Source organism: Megascapheus bottae, chromosome 12 (genome assembly GCF_031878675.1).
Source record: "Megascapheus bottae isolate mThoBot1 chromosome 12, mThoBot2.hap1, whole genome shotgun sequence".
Taxonomy (NCBI): domain Eukaryota; kingdom Metazoa; phylum Chordata; class Mammalia; order Rodentia; family Geomyidae; genus Megascapheus; species Megascapheus bottae.
In genome coordinates this window covers 21,195,399-21,213,279 of record NC_143520.1, presented here as the reverse complement: position 1 = coordinate 21,213,279, position 17,881 = coordinate 21,195,399, and the positions used below count along the sequence as shown (strand labels likewise).

Sequence of the window (17,881 nt, the reverse complement as noted above, 5' to 3'; positions counted from 1 at the left end):
GAATGTAAACTAGGCTCAACCACATTGCAAAGTGGTGTGGAGGTTTCTCAAAAAACTAAACATAGAGCTCCCCTGTGACCTAACAACTCCATTCCTCGTCACTTCTTTAACTGACCACAAACCAGACCACACTAAAACCCAGTAAAACCATGTTCATTATACAATTGTTTACCCTAGCCAAGACATGGAATCAATCTGGATGCCTCTCAGTGGACAATTAGATCAAGAAAATGAAGTCTATTTACCCAATGGAAGTCCATGCTTCTATCAGAAAGAATTATATTGTCCTGTTATATAGCCCCATGGAAAGACACAGAAAAAAAATACACTAAGTGAAGTAAGCTAGACCTAAAGGTTCATGGGTTGCATGGTTTCCCTCACTGGTAATTATTATAATGTAAACACAGGATAGTATAAGACAAAAAATTACCCTTGGAAACGATGAATTAAACAGGACTCTAAACATTCACACAGAAAGACCAAAGAAGGATATTCTTAGGAGAAGATCACAAGGTTTCAATGGTTACATACATATAATCATAGAAAATGATATTTATCGAAATGAAATGGAAACAAGAGGTTTTCTGTTATTTTACTCCTCTTCCCCCACTTTGTCGTCTTTCTGATTTCTCTCTTATACATAAGTTTCTCTGTTTTGGGGAGGGTAAGGAGCACAGAAATGGTAGGTAAAATGCAGCAGTGATGTTCATGAGACACTATGTTGAAAATGATCTATACAACTTGTGAGTGAGGGGGATTGGGAGGGAAATCCTGGAGAAAACCAGGGAAGAGCTGGCATTGTCCAAAAAGAAATATACTCATTATCTAACTTATACAACTATAGCCCCTTTGTACATCACCTTTACAATTGGGAGAAAAAAAAAAAAGATCAAAAACTAATTTGACAAGCTATACTTTAAGAGGATGATTAAAATAAATTTGAGAACAAACCATTCTGTTGGGTTTCCTTAAACATATTTCATGGTATTTCATAAGTATTATCTCCATTTTAATTTACTTAAAGCTAACAGAAACAAGTAGTAAATCTCAATATATACTACAATTTAATCACATCAGGGATTATCAACCTATCTTGTCAAATAGTTTATTAATACCATATACTATTTTGAATAGCACTTCATTTTTTAAAACTGGCAAAGAAAGGAGTTTTAAAGAGAGCAAGAAAGAAGCATGGGCTGTTAGGGGAAATGTTGAACTTAAGCTGTTGAATAGCACTTCTAAAGACATGAATGAAGAAAAGAAGAAAATCCTCTGCTGTCATCAAATTAAAACAGTCCCGAAAGGGAGTGGTTTGACACAATTATTTTCACACTGCCAATCATGTTTTCCCAGTCATTCACATTAGGCTGTCCCCTCAAAGTCATGACTTTCAATAGTTTTTTAGCACCACACTTGGGCTTGTATAGTTGGCCTCCCAGCCTAGCCTAGCCACAAATATCCTACCTGGTAAATCACTGACACAAGTTTCCAGATTTTTAGACTTCTGGTACTGATCTTTCATGTTCTCAGTGTTCGTATGTGCCCCAGCTATGTTGCACTAGGTGTGACAGTTAACAGCAGAGTTGAATTAGAACTCTGGTTGTTGATTGCCAATCTTTTGTTCTTAATTTAAAATTACCAGTGTTACAATTATACCAGAGTCTATGTATTGCCTAAGTTTCTATGAAGACTCTTCTTACATTTTATGAAGAAACCTAATTATAGCTGGGATACATCACTCCTAGTATTATCTTTACTAGACTATAAGCTTCTTTAAATCAGTGATCATAAATTCTATTTTTAGTACTATTCAGTTTACTTATAAACACCAATTTTTCCTTAGATTTGGACTTTCAACATCTTCAGTGAGAGGTATGCTCACAATTTCTTTAATGCAAAAATGCCTTTAGGGAAATATTTTTTGTAGGAATTTTATCTGTTACAAATACCTATTGAGTACGTGACTGAAAAAATGGGTTTCCAGAAAGATCTACAGTCATTTTCATTTACTTACTGTATTATGTCACTAAAAAGAATATTTAAGATGACATATAAAGTAAAGGAGAGGGCAATACTTTCTGAGTCAATTTTAACTTATTATGTATATCTTCTTGCTTTTCAGAACTGAGTTTAGTAAACATTCAATAAATGCATCTGAACTTACTGGCTAAAAAGTGAATAGTAATATTTATCCTCAAATGGTTTCCATAATTCACAAAATGTAGACTATACTAGATGGTTCAAAATAATCTGTATCATTAATGTTTTACTATGAAATCTTCCTATATTCAAAAAAATGCAAAAAAATAAACTTTAATTAATGTTAGTGTCACAGTTAGGTAGCAAAAACCTACTTTATATTTATTAATGCCTATCCAACTCAATCTTCATCTCATACAGTGTATTTTCCTAAAATGAACAGTTTTGTAGAAGATGGCAAAAAGTACATATAAACATGATAGAGGCCGATGATGGCTGATTTAACAAATCACTTAGCATATCTGTGGACAGAAATAAACAAAACTAATAATGAATAGATTAAAGGTTTATTTTTTAGTAGAAACAACATAAACACAGATAAGTATTACTGCATGGTAATAGTGCTTTTGTGCCAAACTTTATTTTAAACCTTCAATATTTATGCTGATTAAAGCTTGAATTCACACTGGGCACGGTGGCTTATGCCTGTAATCCTAGCCAGGCCCGGCATAAAAGCCAGCCCAGGCACAAAAGGACCTGAGACTCTTATCTCCAATTAACCTCTAGAAAATGGGAAGTGGGGCTTGGCTCCACAGTAGGGTGGTAGCCTTGAGCTGAAGAGCTCAGGGACAGTGCCCAGGCTGAGTTCAAGCCCCATGATCCACCAAAAAAAAAAAACACAAAGCCTGGGCCAGGAGTTTGGCCTAGTGGTAGAGTGCTTGCCTAGCATGCACGAAGACCCGGGTTCGATTCTTTGGTGCCACATGCATAGAAAAAAGCTGGAAGTGGTGCTGAGGCTCAAGTGGTAGAGCTCTAACCTTGAGAAATTCCAAGGACAGTGCTCAGGCCCTGAGCTAACGCCCAGGACTGGCCAAAAAGAAGAAAAAAAAGCTTGAATTCACAGTAAAATAGAAAAAATGTACAACCTTTGTAAATTTTTATTAAAACTTATTACATAACTATAAGATTTTCAATTAACCATATACTTACACATGTAAATAAAACAATATATAGAAATACTATAAGAATTTCTGAATTAAAACACAAAATTACTTACCTTTATGTTTTCTAAAAGTATACTAAACTGAACACAGCTTACTAATTTTTTTCGCAAGAAAATTTCTCTCTGAATTGTAATGGTTTCCCCTCACACTCTACTGAAATATTGACAGCTTATCATATCATTGCTTTAGTAACTTACTTTCATGATTAGAATTGATTTCAGCAAGATAATATACATTTGAAAAACATTGATTATGTTTAATAGTAAGAGAATGTCAAAGAACATTCTGCTTCGTATAATGAAGTTTATAGACTAAACCTAATTATCTTTAGTAACAAACTAAAAATCCTGTATGTATTAAATAGCAATTAGTCATCATTTTTACAACAAAATAAAATTTTAAAAATTAATAAAAATAGCAATTAGCTTCTCTCTCAGAATAAAAGTCTCTTGAATTTTAAGATATAATGATACTTTGGACATAAATAAGAAGTTGATAACATGTTCCAAAGGTTAAAATATGAATTAAAAGAATATCCTCATCTATTTTCATTCTCAAAAATGGATATATATGTAATATAGTATATATAGTGTAGTATATATATATATATATAATGTGGAAATTAACAATGAGGTTTATTCAAATTCTAAGAAACTATTGACAAGTTTGTTTTAAAATTTAAGTTCAGAAAAGAAATAGAAAAACCCCATAATACATCCCTACAAATAAGCTAAACCTCAGATGAGACATTTTAGAGCTACAAGCAAAGAAGAAGTAGATGTGGACATATTATTCCTCACAAAAAACAAAGACAGAAAAGATGGTATATGTGAAAGAGGACTTTATCAGAACTCTGAGCTCAAGCATATTAAAATTCCTTTAATTGTTTGAGTTCTAAAAGAACATACCTTTTTGTATAAAGTTTGAGGGTAAGATGGGATGGAAAATCCTGCCTATTCACCTAGAAAATGTTAGCTGCCAGTCTGTCTCATGAACCAAAAGGGACAAAGGCAGAGCAAAGGCCAACTTTAGTTAGTTAAGCATTTTAGACTTTTTTGTACATACAGTCTTGTTTTATCTTTGCTATAAGCCCATGAGGTAGAAATATAATTATTACTGTCTATGGGACATGAATTGCTTTTACATGGAGTCACAAAAGTATTTCATGAATTAATAAGAATGTACTTACTTGACTCTATAAACTGGAGACTCCTTTAATGGATGAATAAAGTAAAGGAACAGTAAGAATTTACAGATGAATACAGTAAGGAGCTAAGGGAAAACATTAAAGGGAACATAAAAGAAATGAAGTCTTCTTGGAAGCCTCTTTGCACTAACTGGTGAGGTTTTATACTTCTAAACTCAGAAAGGAGCTGTTATGTTGGGTATGGTGTTATGTAAATGTAATTTTAACTACTAGCGAGGCAGGAGTGAAAGGATCACAGTTTGAGGTCTACTCCAGCAAAAGTTACTGAGCCCTATTTCAGAAACAATCTGGGTCTAATGGCACATGCCTAAGTTATGTGTACAGAAAGCTGAGGTAGGCATATTAAAAATCTGAGTCTAGGGGCTGGGAGTTTGGCCTAGTGTTAGAGTGTTTGCCTAGCATGCACGAAGACTTGGGTTCAATTCCTTGGTACTACATACATAGAAAAAAAAAAAACCAGAAGTGGTGCTGAGACTCAAGTGGTAGAGCTCTAGCCTTGAGAAAGTCCAAGGACAGTGCTCAGGCCCCGAGTTCAAGCCCAGGACTGGCAAAAAAAAAAATCTGAGTCCAGCCTGGCAAAAGCCTGAGACTCTACCTGAAAGACTAATCTAAAAGAAAAAGGGTTAGGGGCCTGGCTAAGGTTGGTAGAGTACTTGCCCAAGAATCATGAGCTCTGAGTTCAATTTCTAGTACCAAAGATAAAGTTAAATACAAAGTCTACCAAACCCAGAAATTTCATTTACTAAATTTGATAAGCCTCCATATTCCAAATTACAAAACTTGTAAAAATGCATCATATTTGGAAGGACAAAATCTTTCCAAAACATGCTGAAGCATATTTATCCTTTTTGTGGAGTGATTTTACAACAACACTGCTTCCTTATCTAAGAAAAAGTTTTACTTTCCAGGGAACTAATGTTTTGCTCTGTATTTCACATTAACTTACTGATATATTTATACCTGTACAAATAGTAAATGACTGATAGACCACACTCCTCATTACTAAAACATAGGAAATTAATTGAGGCCTTAGTTAGTGTTTATCACAAAGTTATATGTATAACTATACAAAGTAACTAAGGAATGGTAATGAATTCTACTTCATTTAGGTTATGGTACTATTTTTGGGTTCAAAGACTGTACTTTTTAAAAAGTGGATACCTGTGGTCCATCTCTGGCTTCATAGAAGTCACCCACTCTTATTTTTGCACTGAAGCTGAAATTGTCCCTTGAGATATCCATTATTCCATTTCTGCTGAGATACTGAAAAAATCACATATTTTTCCACTTCAGGTTTTACTCATTACAACCCAGCTTTGATGTAACTCTAGCTTCAGGTCATTAATGTTTTGCATAGCCTATGAAGTAGTTATGGATTTATAGGAGATCGATTTAGTACATTAGACCCACAGACAGAATGTTTTGCATCAAGGAACTTTATCTGAGAAAGAAGTGTACTATTTCTTTACATGAGGAAACTTGACAGGCTCTAACATAGAGTAGTGGTGAAAAGTATGTACCTTTATTACATCAGGGTACTGCCTAAGTTTCTTTCCACACGGAGCATAATATGCTACTTCTCCTTGAAGGCGCCCGCCAAAGTTTCTTACTCTTGTCTCTCTCTGCCAGCTACACATAATAAAAAGAGTTATGATATAATTTTAAGTTTTTTGAATTTAGAAAAAAATGTAGCACACATTCTTTCTTCACATATTCTTTACAACACAAAAAATAAAGTTCTAATCAAACAACCTAAATATATGCACTTGTAAAAGAATAGTTTCAGCTAATTCATCTACAATATTAATCAACTTATAAACAAAAATCTCTAAACTTTTTGGATATTGGAACTGGAATTGCTTTGAATACTTAAAACAGTTCAATAATGCCATGAACATGAAGTTCATGTGTAAAGTTTTAAGTGAGAAGATTTATTAAAGCAAACTTCACTCTCTTCCATTTAAGCCTCAGTTACATCCAGTATGAAAGTTATTAGTTCTAATTAAACCATTTTACTCCATCTTTGAGTCTCTCAGTTTTAACCACAGCATCTTCCTCTGTCCTTTAATTCTGTTTGTCATATTACGTGCTCTTGGTTACTTTTCTCTTCTTTCCCCCTTGGCTCCTGAGCCCCTCCCAGCTCAGACACACCCTCGCATGTTTTAGGTTTACTTTCAGTCCTGTATTAAATCTACCATTTTGCCCTTTGTTCTGGCATTATTGCAATGAATAATATTCTGTAGTACATTGACTTCAACTGAAATCTATTAGACATGCATAAATATATGGAGAAAAACAAAACAAAATAAACTTCTTTAGCATACCCATATTCCAAAGGAATACGTAGTTCACGTTCATCTGTTACTCTTCTCCTTTTGGAAGTGCCTAAGAAAATTGAACTAGTTACTATGACAGGTTATATAGATTGCCTCATTTTAGAAACTTTTGTTTAAAAATTTATTTTAAGGATATGGCTTATTGGCGTTATATCTTCAACATATTGTTTTTAGGTATTTTCTACAAAATGCTATGCAAAGTAATGATTTTGTATTTTCAAAGGTGTGAGAATACAATTTGTTCTTAGAACTTGAGTTCTACTTTTTTATTTCTTGCCTTTTTCTCTTTGTATATTCTATTTCTTTAAATAAACTTGTGGTGCAGAAAAGTAAAAAAAAAATGCTATGTAGGCAGAGAATCTGTTTTCTTTTGGTCTAAATGACAGAATCATTACACTTACCTCTTAAAAGGAAATGTAAATGTCTATCTTTCCCCTCATTTGGTTATTAATGAAATTGCATAAAATAGTTGAATGTCTATATACATAAATATATTCATGATTAAAAAGACTACTAAAAAGGGGACAAAAATATGAGAAGGGGTATCAAAGTTCAAGAAGTAATGCCCCCACTACCTGACGAATGTAATTGCAATCCCTCTAAATATTACAGTGACAATAAAATACAATTAATTTTTTTGCAGTTAATGGGGTTTGGACTTCGGTGAGCACCCTTTATATTTCAGCCATAAACACAAACTCAAAATCAGAAAGAAATAGGATTATAATTGTAATTTTTGCATAGAAAAAACTAATTTCTCCAAGTACAAACAAATTAATCTTAACTTAGAATACCCCTAGCTCTGGTAAGTTAAGCCAAAACTATAAATAATGTATATAGTAAAAATATTTCATGATTTTATTTTCAGTTATGGGATGAGAGAGAAGTTTTAGAATATAGAATATAGTTTTAAATATAGAAACGTTCAATATATACCTCTAGAATTTTATAAAAAGTCAAAATAGGATATTGCATGTTAGCAATGAAGCAGCAATGCTATTAACAGAAATATATTGACTATATTGTTAGGCAGATATATAATTGCCCAGGTGATCCTATTTTATGAAGTATGAAAAAATCTAATTATCAATGCTATATATATGCTACAAACTGAACATAAAAAGGAAGAATTCAAGATTAAGTAGTATTACCAACTAAATACTTGAAATCAAAAGCACAGAAAAAGAATTGACAAGATCAGGAAATGGATTGCATCCTTTGGAAATACAGGCTGACTTTTCTCAGGCAGCCTACAACCGAGGTCCAACAATTTATTCCAGTGAGATCCTTTTTAGAACACTACAGTCTTGCTATGGTCTGACTTATACTGTACATGAATAAAAATTGTAGGTACCCGAATGTGGACTGGAAGCAAGTGTGGAAGAAGATGTGCCAAGAAAAGCTGGTGGTGACTGAGATTCAGAACATAAGGCAGCAGGGGCGGAGCCTGGGGTTTTTCCTATGTGGAGATTTCGAGGTGTTGAGTGAGCTGGGAGATTGATAGAAGGGCTTTTGGCAGAGGAAGTAGTTTGATTTAATTTCATTGATGATTTTTCTCCTTCAGTATCGCTATCTGATTCATCTGGGTCTTTATCATCATCATCTCCTTCTTCTGATCCTTCTGTATCTGATTCTGAATTACTGTCTGATTCTGGAAGCAAAGAAGTTCTTTATTATTATAAATTAGACAATAACCACTAATGTTCAATTTGTTTAACTTAAATAGTTCAAAATCAGTATTCACTATTGTGAATTCAAACATGCAGCTTTCCAAAAGAATAAACAAAAACGGCATAACAATTTGAGTTCAATGTCCTTATGCTATAAACCCTTTTCTTTAGTTTTACTCAAAACTTAGAAAACATTTTTCACATGACTGCTTAATGACTTCAAAATAACTTTTAACTTAGCAAATAAAGTTCAATTTTTAAACTGAGAAAGCTAAGGCAAAAGAGGAACTGTAATGAGCTATCTAGCTCATGACTCTTATGGCCTATGAAGGATACTAAGATTGGTCACAAGTCTTTCATTATTTGGAACTTGAAATAAAATCACATTTCTAGAGGGAATTCTTGCTTTGTTTTGGTTTCCTCTCCCTCCCCCCACTTGTTCTACTTAGGCACAAGACTTCATTCAACCTTCTCAGACTTCACGTGGACATACACAACACAGTACACACACATACATACACTTACTACAGAAATAATTATACTATGACAGTTTTCAATATTTTTTTGTTAGTTCTAGGGCATAAACTCAGAGCCTGGGCACTATCTCTGAGCATATTTTGCTCAAGGCTAGCGGTTCTACCACTCAAGTCACAGTGCCACTTCTGGCATTTTTTGTCTATGTGGTACTAAAGAACTGAACCCAGGGCTTCATGCATTCATGCATACTAGGCAAGCACTCTACCACTAAGCCACAATCCTAGCTAAGTTTTCAATAATTTTAAATTGTCCTAACTAAGCAGTCATATATATATATGTATATATATATGCATGTATGTATGCACTCACTCCTGTAGCTATGCTAGCTACATGACCTGATTAATTTTAGATAAGTAGATGACAGCATGCCTGTGGTATGGCACTATCTTCCTATATGGAGGAAAGTTAGTTTTTTTAAAGCTATTTATACTGATACTCATCACTATCATACATAATACTCAGGATATTATCTAGAAGAATGGTTATTACCTTGAGTACTAGTTTATTTTTAGTGGTAAAAAAAATGGACATTTGTAGCTGACAAGTAATAGATTGACAAACTTTTATAGTATTTGCCAGCATTTAAATTTTAAGTATCTTGTATTTCATGTTTAAAAAAATTCTAGCAAAAATCTTTAAATTAAAATTAAACCAGAGTTAATCTGTAACCCACTGTGTTGCTTATTAAATTCTTTGTTACTGATATATTAAATTTTTGGGTACTTTCTGAATGACTTTGGTTCAACATTATCTGCTAATATGATGCTATGTTTGAACAAGTAGCAGAAGGGACAGAAAAGGTATTTATGGAGGAATAAATGATCTTGAAAGAAATGAAGATTATTAAATAAGTTGATAAAACTGCTTAATACATACATCATTATACTTACTTCTAGACTATCTAATACTAGACGAATGAGAATCAACCTAAAAATTTCAATATCCACTAATGGTGCACCATGCTATATTAGCTTATTACAGAAATGTACATAGTGATGTGAAACAATGAATGACAATGGTACCAGATCTGTGGATTAGAATCTTTAAGATGTTTGGCCCACATAACATTTACAGACATGAAAAGTTTTAAATGAGAAATCACCTGATGGGCTGTCATCAGATTCATCATCTTCATCATCTTCATCATCTTCATCATCTTCTTCTTCATCCTCATTTGAATCTTCAGAATCTTTACTGCTAGGAATGTCTGAATCTGTTCCTCTAAACTGTTCCACCAAAGACTTTGCAGGGTGAGGGTGCTGCTGTGTTTTTAATGTGCTTGTATTATTGCTCACTGCTTTTTCCTTCCCTTGACTATGGAGTACGGGAGAGGCAGAGGGCACTACAGGAGTCTGATTACCAGGTGTTCTTCTCCCACTTGTACTCAGATTGACAGGTGAGGAAAAGGGAGTGTTGCTTGCAGTAGCAGTGTTTTCATTAAGTTTACTCTGAACTTTAGATTTGGTAGTAAGTGCTAGAGGAGCTTCCTGAATGACACTTTGAATAACTCCATTTGGTTGGTGGTTACCTAAAAGTGCATTTGTCAAGAATGGATTAGGGTGGTTGTTTTCTATTGTTTGTTTTGGATGTGCTGGTGAGCTAGAGGTTGCTTTTGGGTTTGACAAAGCTGCAATAACCTTCTTCAGGCTCTTAGACGACTCCTGTTTCTTTAACTGTGACGGGAATGTCTGCTTATATTGTTCCTGTTGAAACATAAGTTTAAAATACACAACGAAATGTGGCAAAAAAATATGTTTTCAATATACAAAACAGCGGCCCACACACAGATTTAAAGTGATATGGAAGGGCTATAAACAGAATGACAGCAGTGACTAGTTAACTGTTGAAATTGACTACTACTTTTCTCACTCTAAAAACAATCCATATCTGAAACTCTCAAAGCATCTTTTAGGGTTTGTTTGCTTTTTTATCCTTTTATCATGCTGCTCTATTATCATGGCTTCTGTTCCTTGCATTAAAACATTGTTCAAATTTGCCAGGCACCAGTGGCTCATGATTGCAATTCTAGCATCTTGAGAGGCTGAGATAAGAAGGACCACAGTTCAAGGCTACCAAAGGCAAAAAAAGTTTGCAAGACACCTTCTCGACCAACTGCTTGACATAGTGGCATGATCCCATCATCCTGGATATACATGGATTAGAAATTGGTGCCCTTTCACTCAGAAAGGAAAAAAGATCCAAAAATGGCTAGTAGAGCACATGCCAGTAAGTGGGAAGTCCAATAATGAGTACTACCAATATATATATATATATATATATATATATATATGATACATATATTGTTCAAATCTAAGCAATGCTATGATTTTACCTACTCTGCTAACAACATTGTGATTTATCAATGCCACTTCTAAGTATGATTAAACTTTATATTAGTTTCTTAGAACATTGCCAACTATGTAAACTCTTTATCTTACTATTCATTATTAAGCACTATCAAAGTTTTCCAGGTGACTTGGGCTAGTTGTTAAAGGTACAGCAACTCATATGTTCACTACATCTGCATTTTACTGAAACTATTTTGTCTGAAATATCCTCATCTTGTACATTTCAAACTAATAAAATAATGTTTATTCATTAAGATAAACCCAAAGCATTCTTTTCCTCTATGCTCTGAGCTCCATTACCTGCTTATTATTGCAAACCATACTCCTTATATATTGCATACCTGTGAATACTTTTAGTCTCGAAGGTGATAAATTTATTTTTAAATGAATTTCTTAGAGAAGAAACACTATCATTTATAGTCTTCTCAAAACACTACTTAGAAAAGTGCTCTTGGAATGTACTAAAAACATTTCTTCGAAGTAGAGACTTAAGATATGGGAGCTTGGGACTGGGAGTGAGGCCTAGTGGTAGAGTGCTTGCCTAGCATGTATGAAGCCCTGGGTTTGATTCCTTGGTACCACATACATAGAAAAAGCTAGAAGTGATACTAGGACTCAGATGGTAAAGCACTACCCTTAAGAAAGCACAAGGATAGTGCCAGGCCCTGAGTTCAAGCCAGGGCTAGCAAAAAAAATAAAGAAAAAAAAGATATGGGAGCTTGGATAATACTCAATGACATAGCATATGCCTGCAGGTTCAATCCCTAGACTCAACTTATTTTAGAAAGCCTTTAATGCAGTAACATTTGATAATGTAAACAGTATAGTAAAGTAACAAATTTCCTGAGAAAAACTGGTTTATAATCCACTAGGTCATAAATTTACATCTCTAGGTTAGAAAAAATATTTTGTTCTTTATATAAATAAAGCCACAAAAAGTTATTACTTCAGTAAAATTAGAATTTTGGTTTGTGGTACGATGGTTTGAACTCAGGGCCTCATAAATTAGAATTATGAAGGTATTAAGTCAACAATAATGAAGTTCAGTTTCTTTTTTTCATATATATATTTTAAAGAATTTATTAACATTGATTTTTACATCATATTTCGAATGACATGTTTAACAAACAAGTGTTCAAGAAGGGAATCTCTATATATAATCACTGGCACTTAGTTTTTAGAACATAATCAAAATTAGGCTAAGGGTTTGTATATCATAGATACATATTAATTTATGAAATAAAACATTATGTCTATAGAGTCATAGGTTTTTATGTCTATGTAGTTATGTTTATATTTCCAATACCATGTCTATAACATTGGGCATGCTCTCGTTCTGTTTGGATCTAATAGCCACATATTAAGGATACCATGTGCCTGCCTTTTGTTCCTTTGGTCTTGACTTATCTTACTCAACATGATTCGCTCGAGATTCATCCATTTCCCTGCGAATGCTATTATTTTATCTTGTCTGTTGGCTACGTAGAATTCCATTTTTTCATATATTTTTATTGTAATTAATAGAAGGGTTACATTATATTCACCAAATGGAAGGTACATTACTTCACAAAACATTGATACCCTTTCTCATGTCTTGGTTCCTATTTCCCTCCCCCCACCCTGTCCCTCATCTTGTTTTCCCCCCTTCCCTATCCAATTTCTAATAACCAAATAAGTATACATACTTGAAAGGACCTCTAGGATATAGAAACAAAAGCCATATAATGAGTGATTGTTTTCCTTAATGTACTATGTTATCTCTCATCTCTTTTGCTGTCCCTTGGTTTATATCATATGGTTACAGTATTATACCTTGTTTCCTGATATATTGTATATATACTTATTTGGTTATTTGAAGATGAGTTTCTTAACATACTAAATTCTTGGAGCTGCATTTTAAAAGGAAATTTCCTTCCTTCCTTCCTTCCTTCCTTCCTTCCTTCCTTCCTTCCTTCCTTCCTTTCTTCCCCCCCTCCAACTTTTTTTTTTTTTTTGGTTGCAGTAGTACTAGCCTTTGAACTGAGGGTCTCATGTTTTCTTGGTTTCACATCATTACTTCACTGTGGAGCCATGACCTCATTCTTGTTTTTTCTGGTTAACTGCAGATGTAGTCCTAGGAACTTTCTGCCGGGGCTGGCTCTGTAGTGTGATCTTTCTAAATCTCAGCCTCCTTAATAGCTAAGATTATAAACCACCAGTACTCAGCACAAAAAATAATTTTCTACTCCTTTATTTATAGTCACTGCATTTTACTTCTAAATATGTGGGAGTAAAGCAAGGAAAATCAGTTTTCCTTCTCGCCTCTTGTTCTAGGGTTTGAACTCAAGATCTTGCAAATGTTCCACTTGCTTTCTCTGCTGGTGTCTCACCACTTGAAGCCATGCTTCCAGCCTGGTATTTTCTGGTTATTGTACAAATAAAGACTTGCAGACATTTTCTGCTTAGGCAGGCTGCAAACCACAATCTTGCAGAACAGCCTCCTAAAAGGCTAGGATTAGAGATGTGGGCCCCTGGCATCCAATTCCTTCATCACCAAAATTCTAAATAATATCTTCCCTTATATTAATGGCCATCACACTTTATTGTAGGGCTAAAATCTTTTAAACTGCACATACTGTCATTTTTGATACCTAGAGTGGTGTTGTAACTCTAAAAGTATATAAAAATTAATTATCCCATGGGTGGGGGGAATTGAACCAATGGTATTCAGTACAGGCTACCACTGAGCTACATAACCAGCTCCACTCTGGTTTTTCTAGTACGAAAGTAATTTTTAACTCACCCGTTTGGATCGTAATTCACTGGTCAAAGAACTAGTTTCTTCAGAGGTATTTTTATTCCCTGCTTTAGGTATATCAGGAGAAGGAACTATGAGTTTCCTGTAAATTTCCTTTTTGGCTTGATTTACCAAAGATAAAGGTTTCACATTGGACACCAATCCCGTAGACTGTATTACACTGGTGTGTTTGTTCACAGATTCCTCCTTTGCCTGAGAGCTTTGGAAAATAAATGGAAGCTGCTGTGACAAAACCTGAGGCTGCTTCTGCTGGGATTGGAATGATGAGTGAGTCTGGGATTCAGACACTAGAGGTAATGGCTGGTGTGTTCTTTTTTCCTGGGCTTTTTCAGTTGCTTTCTGTCCATCTGCTTTTGGGTCTGAAATACCATGTAATAGCACCTGGAAATAAGATGTAACATCTTAACTTTCTATCATCTATCAAGATCATCAAGCAATGAAATGTAAAAAGTTACTTTAAAAAGCATTCCCAATGACTTAAGACAAATAAAATACAAAGCTCACTAAAAATATATCAAATATCTTTTAGAAAAAATAGTTTTCCATCACAGAAGTGGAGACAAAGGATAAACAATGTAGCAGTGGTACTCACAGGCCACTACATTGAAAATGAACTTTACGAACTGTGGGTAGGGTGGGAGGAAAAAATGAAGAAAGAGCAAGGCAAGGGGTGTGTGCCACTGTACAAAAAGAAATGTACTCTTTACTTGACCTATGTAGCTCTTCTCTACATCACCTTTACAATAACAATGTTTTAAAAATTCAAAGTAGAGGGGGCCGGGAGTTTGGCCTAGTGGTAGAGTGCTTGCCTAGCATGCACGAAGACCCGGGTTCGATTCCTCGGTGCCCCACATACATAGAAAAAAGCCAGAAGTGGTGCTGAGGCTCAAGTGGTAGAGCTCTAGCCTTGAGAAAGTCCAAGGACAGTGCTCAAGGCCTGAGCTCAAGCCCAGGACTGGCAAAAAAAAAAAAAAGAGTGTGGCCTTGTGATAAGAGTGCTTACCTAGCATGCATGAATCCCTGAGTTCAATTCCTCAATACCACATACACAGATAAAGCTGAAAGTGGTGCTATAGCTCAAGTGGTGGAGCCCTACCCTTGAGAACGCTGAAGGACAGTGCTCAGACCTGTTAAAAGCCCCAGGCCTAGCCAAAAAAAAAAAATTCAAAGTAGAAAAAACGATTCTTTATCTCCTATTTCATTACATGCCAAAGAACTCAACGTGATTAAATAAAAACTTCAGATTTGAGAACCCATAAGCTCATAATTCCCTGACTTCTATCCATGAAATAATGAATACCTGGTTGTTACTTTTATGTTGTGCTTCATTCTCTGAATCAGAATCATCCTCTTCACTTTCTTCAATACTTTGATCCTCCTCCTCTTCATCTTCTTCTAGATCATCTGAATCACTGCTACTAATACCTTCACTTGAGGTGTCTGATGATGTGCCTGAATCACTGTCAGTGTTGCTAGAACTTTCCATAGCTTTTTTCCTTGGTTTCTTAATAAAGAGAAAGTATTAGATATTATTTTTTAAAATTCCAGTTTTAGTAAAATGTATGCTATTCTAATATTCAAGTAGAGTTGGATGCTGTGGTTCATGTCTGTAATCCTAGCTACTCAGGAGGCTGCGATCTGAGGATCAAGATTCAAAAGCCAGCCCAGGCACAAAAGGACCTGAGACTCTTATCTCCAATTAACCTCTAGAAAATGGGAAGTGGTGCTGTGGCTCAAGGGTAGAGTGGTAGCTTTGAGATGAAGAGCTCAGGGACAGTGCCCATGCTGAGTTCAACCCCCATAACCCACCAAAAATACATATATATATATATATATATTCATTCAGGTGGTATTTCTAACATTGAACTATTATTTCAGGAAAAAGTCCAATATCATAATTCCATTTAACAAACTGATCAAATTAACTTGTAGAATAGGAATTCAATAATAAAATCTGCAAGTTCTGCCACATGTGGAAAATTGAAGCTATCAATATAGTATATATGTTTCAAAATGTATGATGTTGAGAGGACAGCTCTCAAATTAACCATTCCAATTATAATAGAATGTTAAATAGATATATTTAGTTTTGTCTTCTTTCTGTGGATAGTAAATTGTCCAATAATCTCCCATAACATGAGCAACATCCCTTCTTAGGTACCATAGTGATAACCAAAGTTATCACTTTTGGTTTAGGTGACCTTAGAAAGGAAATGAAAGTATCCGGAATTTATGGTAATTTAGTAGAGAAAAACAATTTCAACACCCAAGATGTTTGTGTACTGTTTTATACTTATAAATACAGCATGGGAAATGGGTCTGTACACTATAGAATGGATCAAGATGTGCTGGATAACCAGCTTTAGGGTGAAAAGATTTTTGTGAGCAACAGAGAATTCTTAGGTCCCATTTCTGAACAAGGCACAGGGATTCATCAGTACTATGATTCCACTGCAGGTAGTCTTGGGAAAGCATATTAACAGTGTTCAAAGGATCTCTAAAATATTGAAGAAGCAGGCATCAGCATTAGAAAAAAAGCAAAAGCTCGGTTTGGATATCATCATCATTTTTATTTCCAAAATCAGAAAAAGAGGGGAGCGGAGGGGAGGAATTTTACACATAATTAGACAGCATGTCTCTTCTTACTTAAAACAGTTTTTAAAGGGACCATCTTACGTTTATAAAAATGATCAAAGAAAAGCTTATTAATTTTCCTGCATCTGATCTCTGAAAGCTTCTCAAAAGCTTCTCCTTGAACTTTCGTCTCACCATAGGTATATTTTCTTGTTTCAATAGCAAAACCAACACATATTTGAGGCCATTATATATCAGGTATGGCTGCCCAAGTTTCCAGGGGATGAAGATAATGAGAAACAAAAAGTATCTCATAGGAAAATGAAATCAGCAGTAATGTAAATAAAATGTATTGAATGGCAAATACCACATATAAACAGAAGAACTAGATAATAAAAGCTAGGGAGGGGGTAAGGCTGGTATGAGGAAGGCGACACTGTCATCAGGCAGTAATATTTCTGAGCTGAGACCTAAAGGAAGGTGAGTACTAATCACACTTTAAGAACATTTCAATATAAGAGAAAACAGCAAAAGAAAGCCATGGGCTGAGAAGATAATGTCACTGGGGGCATGTCCAAAAGTAGAAAGTCCACCGGATGAGCTCAACAATAGTGAAAGACAGAACAATAAGAAGAATAATCAAAACATTTTGGCCCGATTGGAAACTAGAGGGACTGATAAAAACATTTCTCTCCAAAAAATTTTTTGCTGCAAAAGTTGCAGTCTTAACCAGTTATTTTTAAGTGTGCAAGGTCATTAGTATTACATGCATATAGAATATATGCAGTCATGAGAATATCATCTCAGAATTCTTTTCTATTTATAAAACTGAAACTATATACATTAAACCCTAACTCTCCATCTGTTTCCTCTCCTAAATCCAGCCCCTGCTATCACGATTTCATTTCTACATCAGAGTATAACTATTCTAACTACCTCAAAGAAATGGAATCATGCATTTTTATGTGCTGTAATAATGATCATGTGAAGATGTCTCTCTTGAGTCACTACTTTAAATTTTCTGGGGTAGGTTTCCACAATGGGATTGCTGAATCATACCATAATTCTATTTTCTATTTTTTGAGAATTACCATACTATTTTCTATAGCAGCTTTAACATTTCTCATTGCCTAACATACACTATTTTTGCCCATATACAATCCTACATATTTTTGATAGGCTGCTTTGGTTGTATGGGAAAAGTACTTT

At 34.6% G+C, this 17,881-nt stretch overlaps 1 protein-coding gene across 5 annotated transcripts in view; it reads right to left on the bottom strand.

Moving 5' to 3' along the window:
- Positions 1-17,881, bottom strand: part of Baz2b (bromodomain adjacent to zinc finger domain 2B) — a 123,782-nt gene that overhangs the window by 67,285 nt on the left and 38,616 nt on the right. For 3 of the 5 annotated variants that reach the window (XM_090342773.1, XM_090342775.1, XM_090342776.1), the window contains 7 exons: positions 15,399-15,602; positions 14,084-14,479; positions 10,056-10,656; positions 8,101-8,397; positions 6,735-6,795; positions 5,931-6,039; positions 5,572-5,673 (listed from right to left, as the gene is read on the bottom strand). In XM_090342773.1, the coding sequence (XP_090198899.1) occupies positions 5,572-5,673; positions 5,931-6,039; positions 6,735-6,795; positions 8,101-8,397; positions 10,056-10,656; positions 14,084-14,479; positions 15,399-15,602 (1,770 nt within the window). The remainder of the gene's footprint in view (positions 1-5,571; positions 5,674-5,930; positions 6,040-6,734; positions 6,796-8,100; positions 8,398-10,055; positions 10,657-14,083; positions 14,480-15,398; positions 15,603-17,881) is intronic. The other 2 variants (XM_090342777.1, XM_090342778.1) reach the window with 1 other exon arrangement.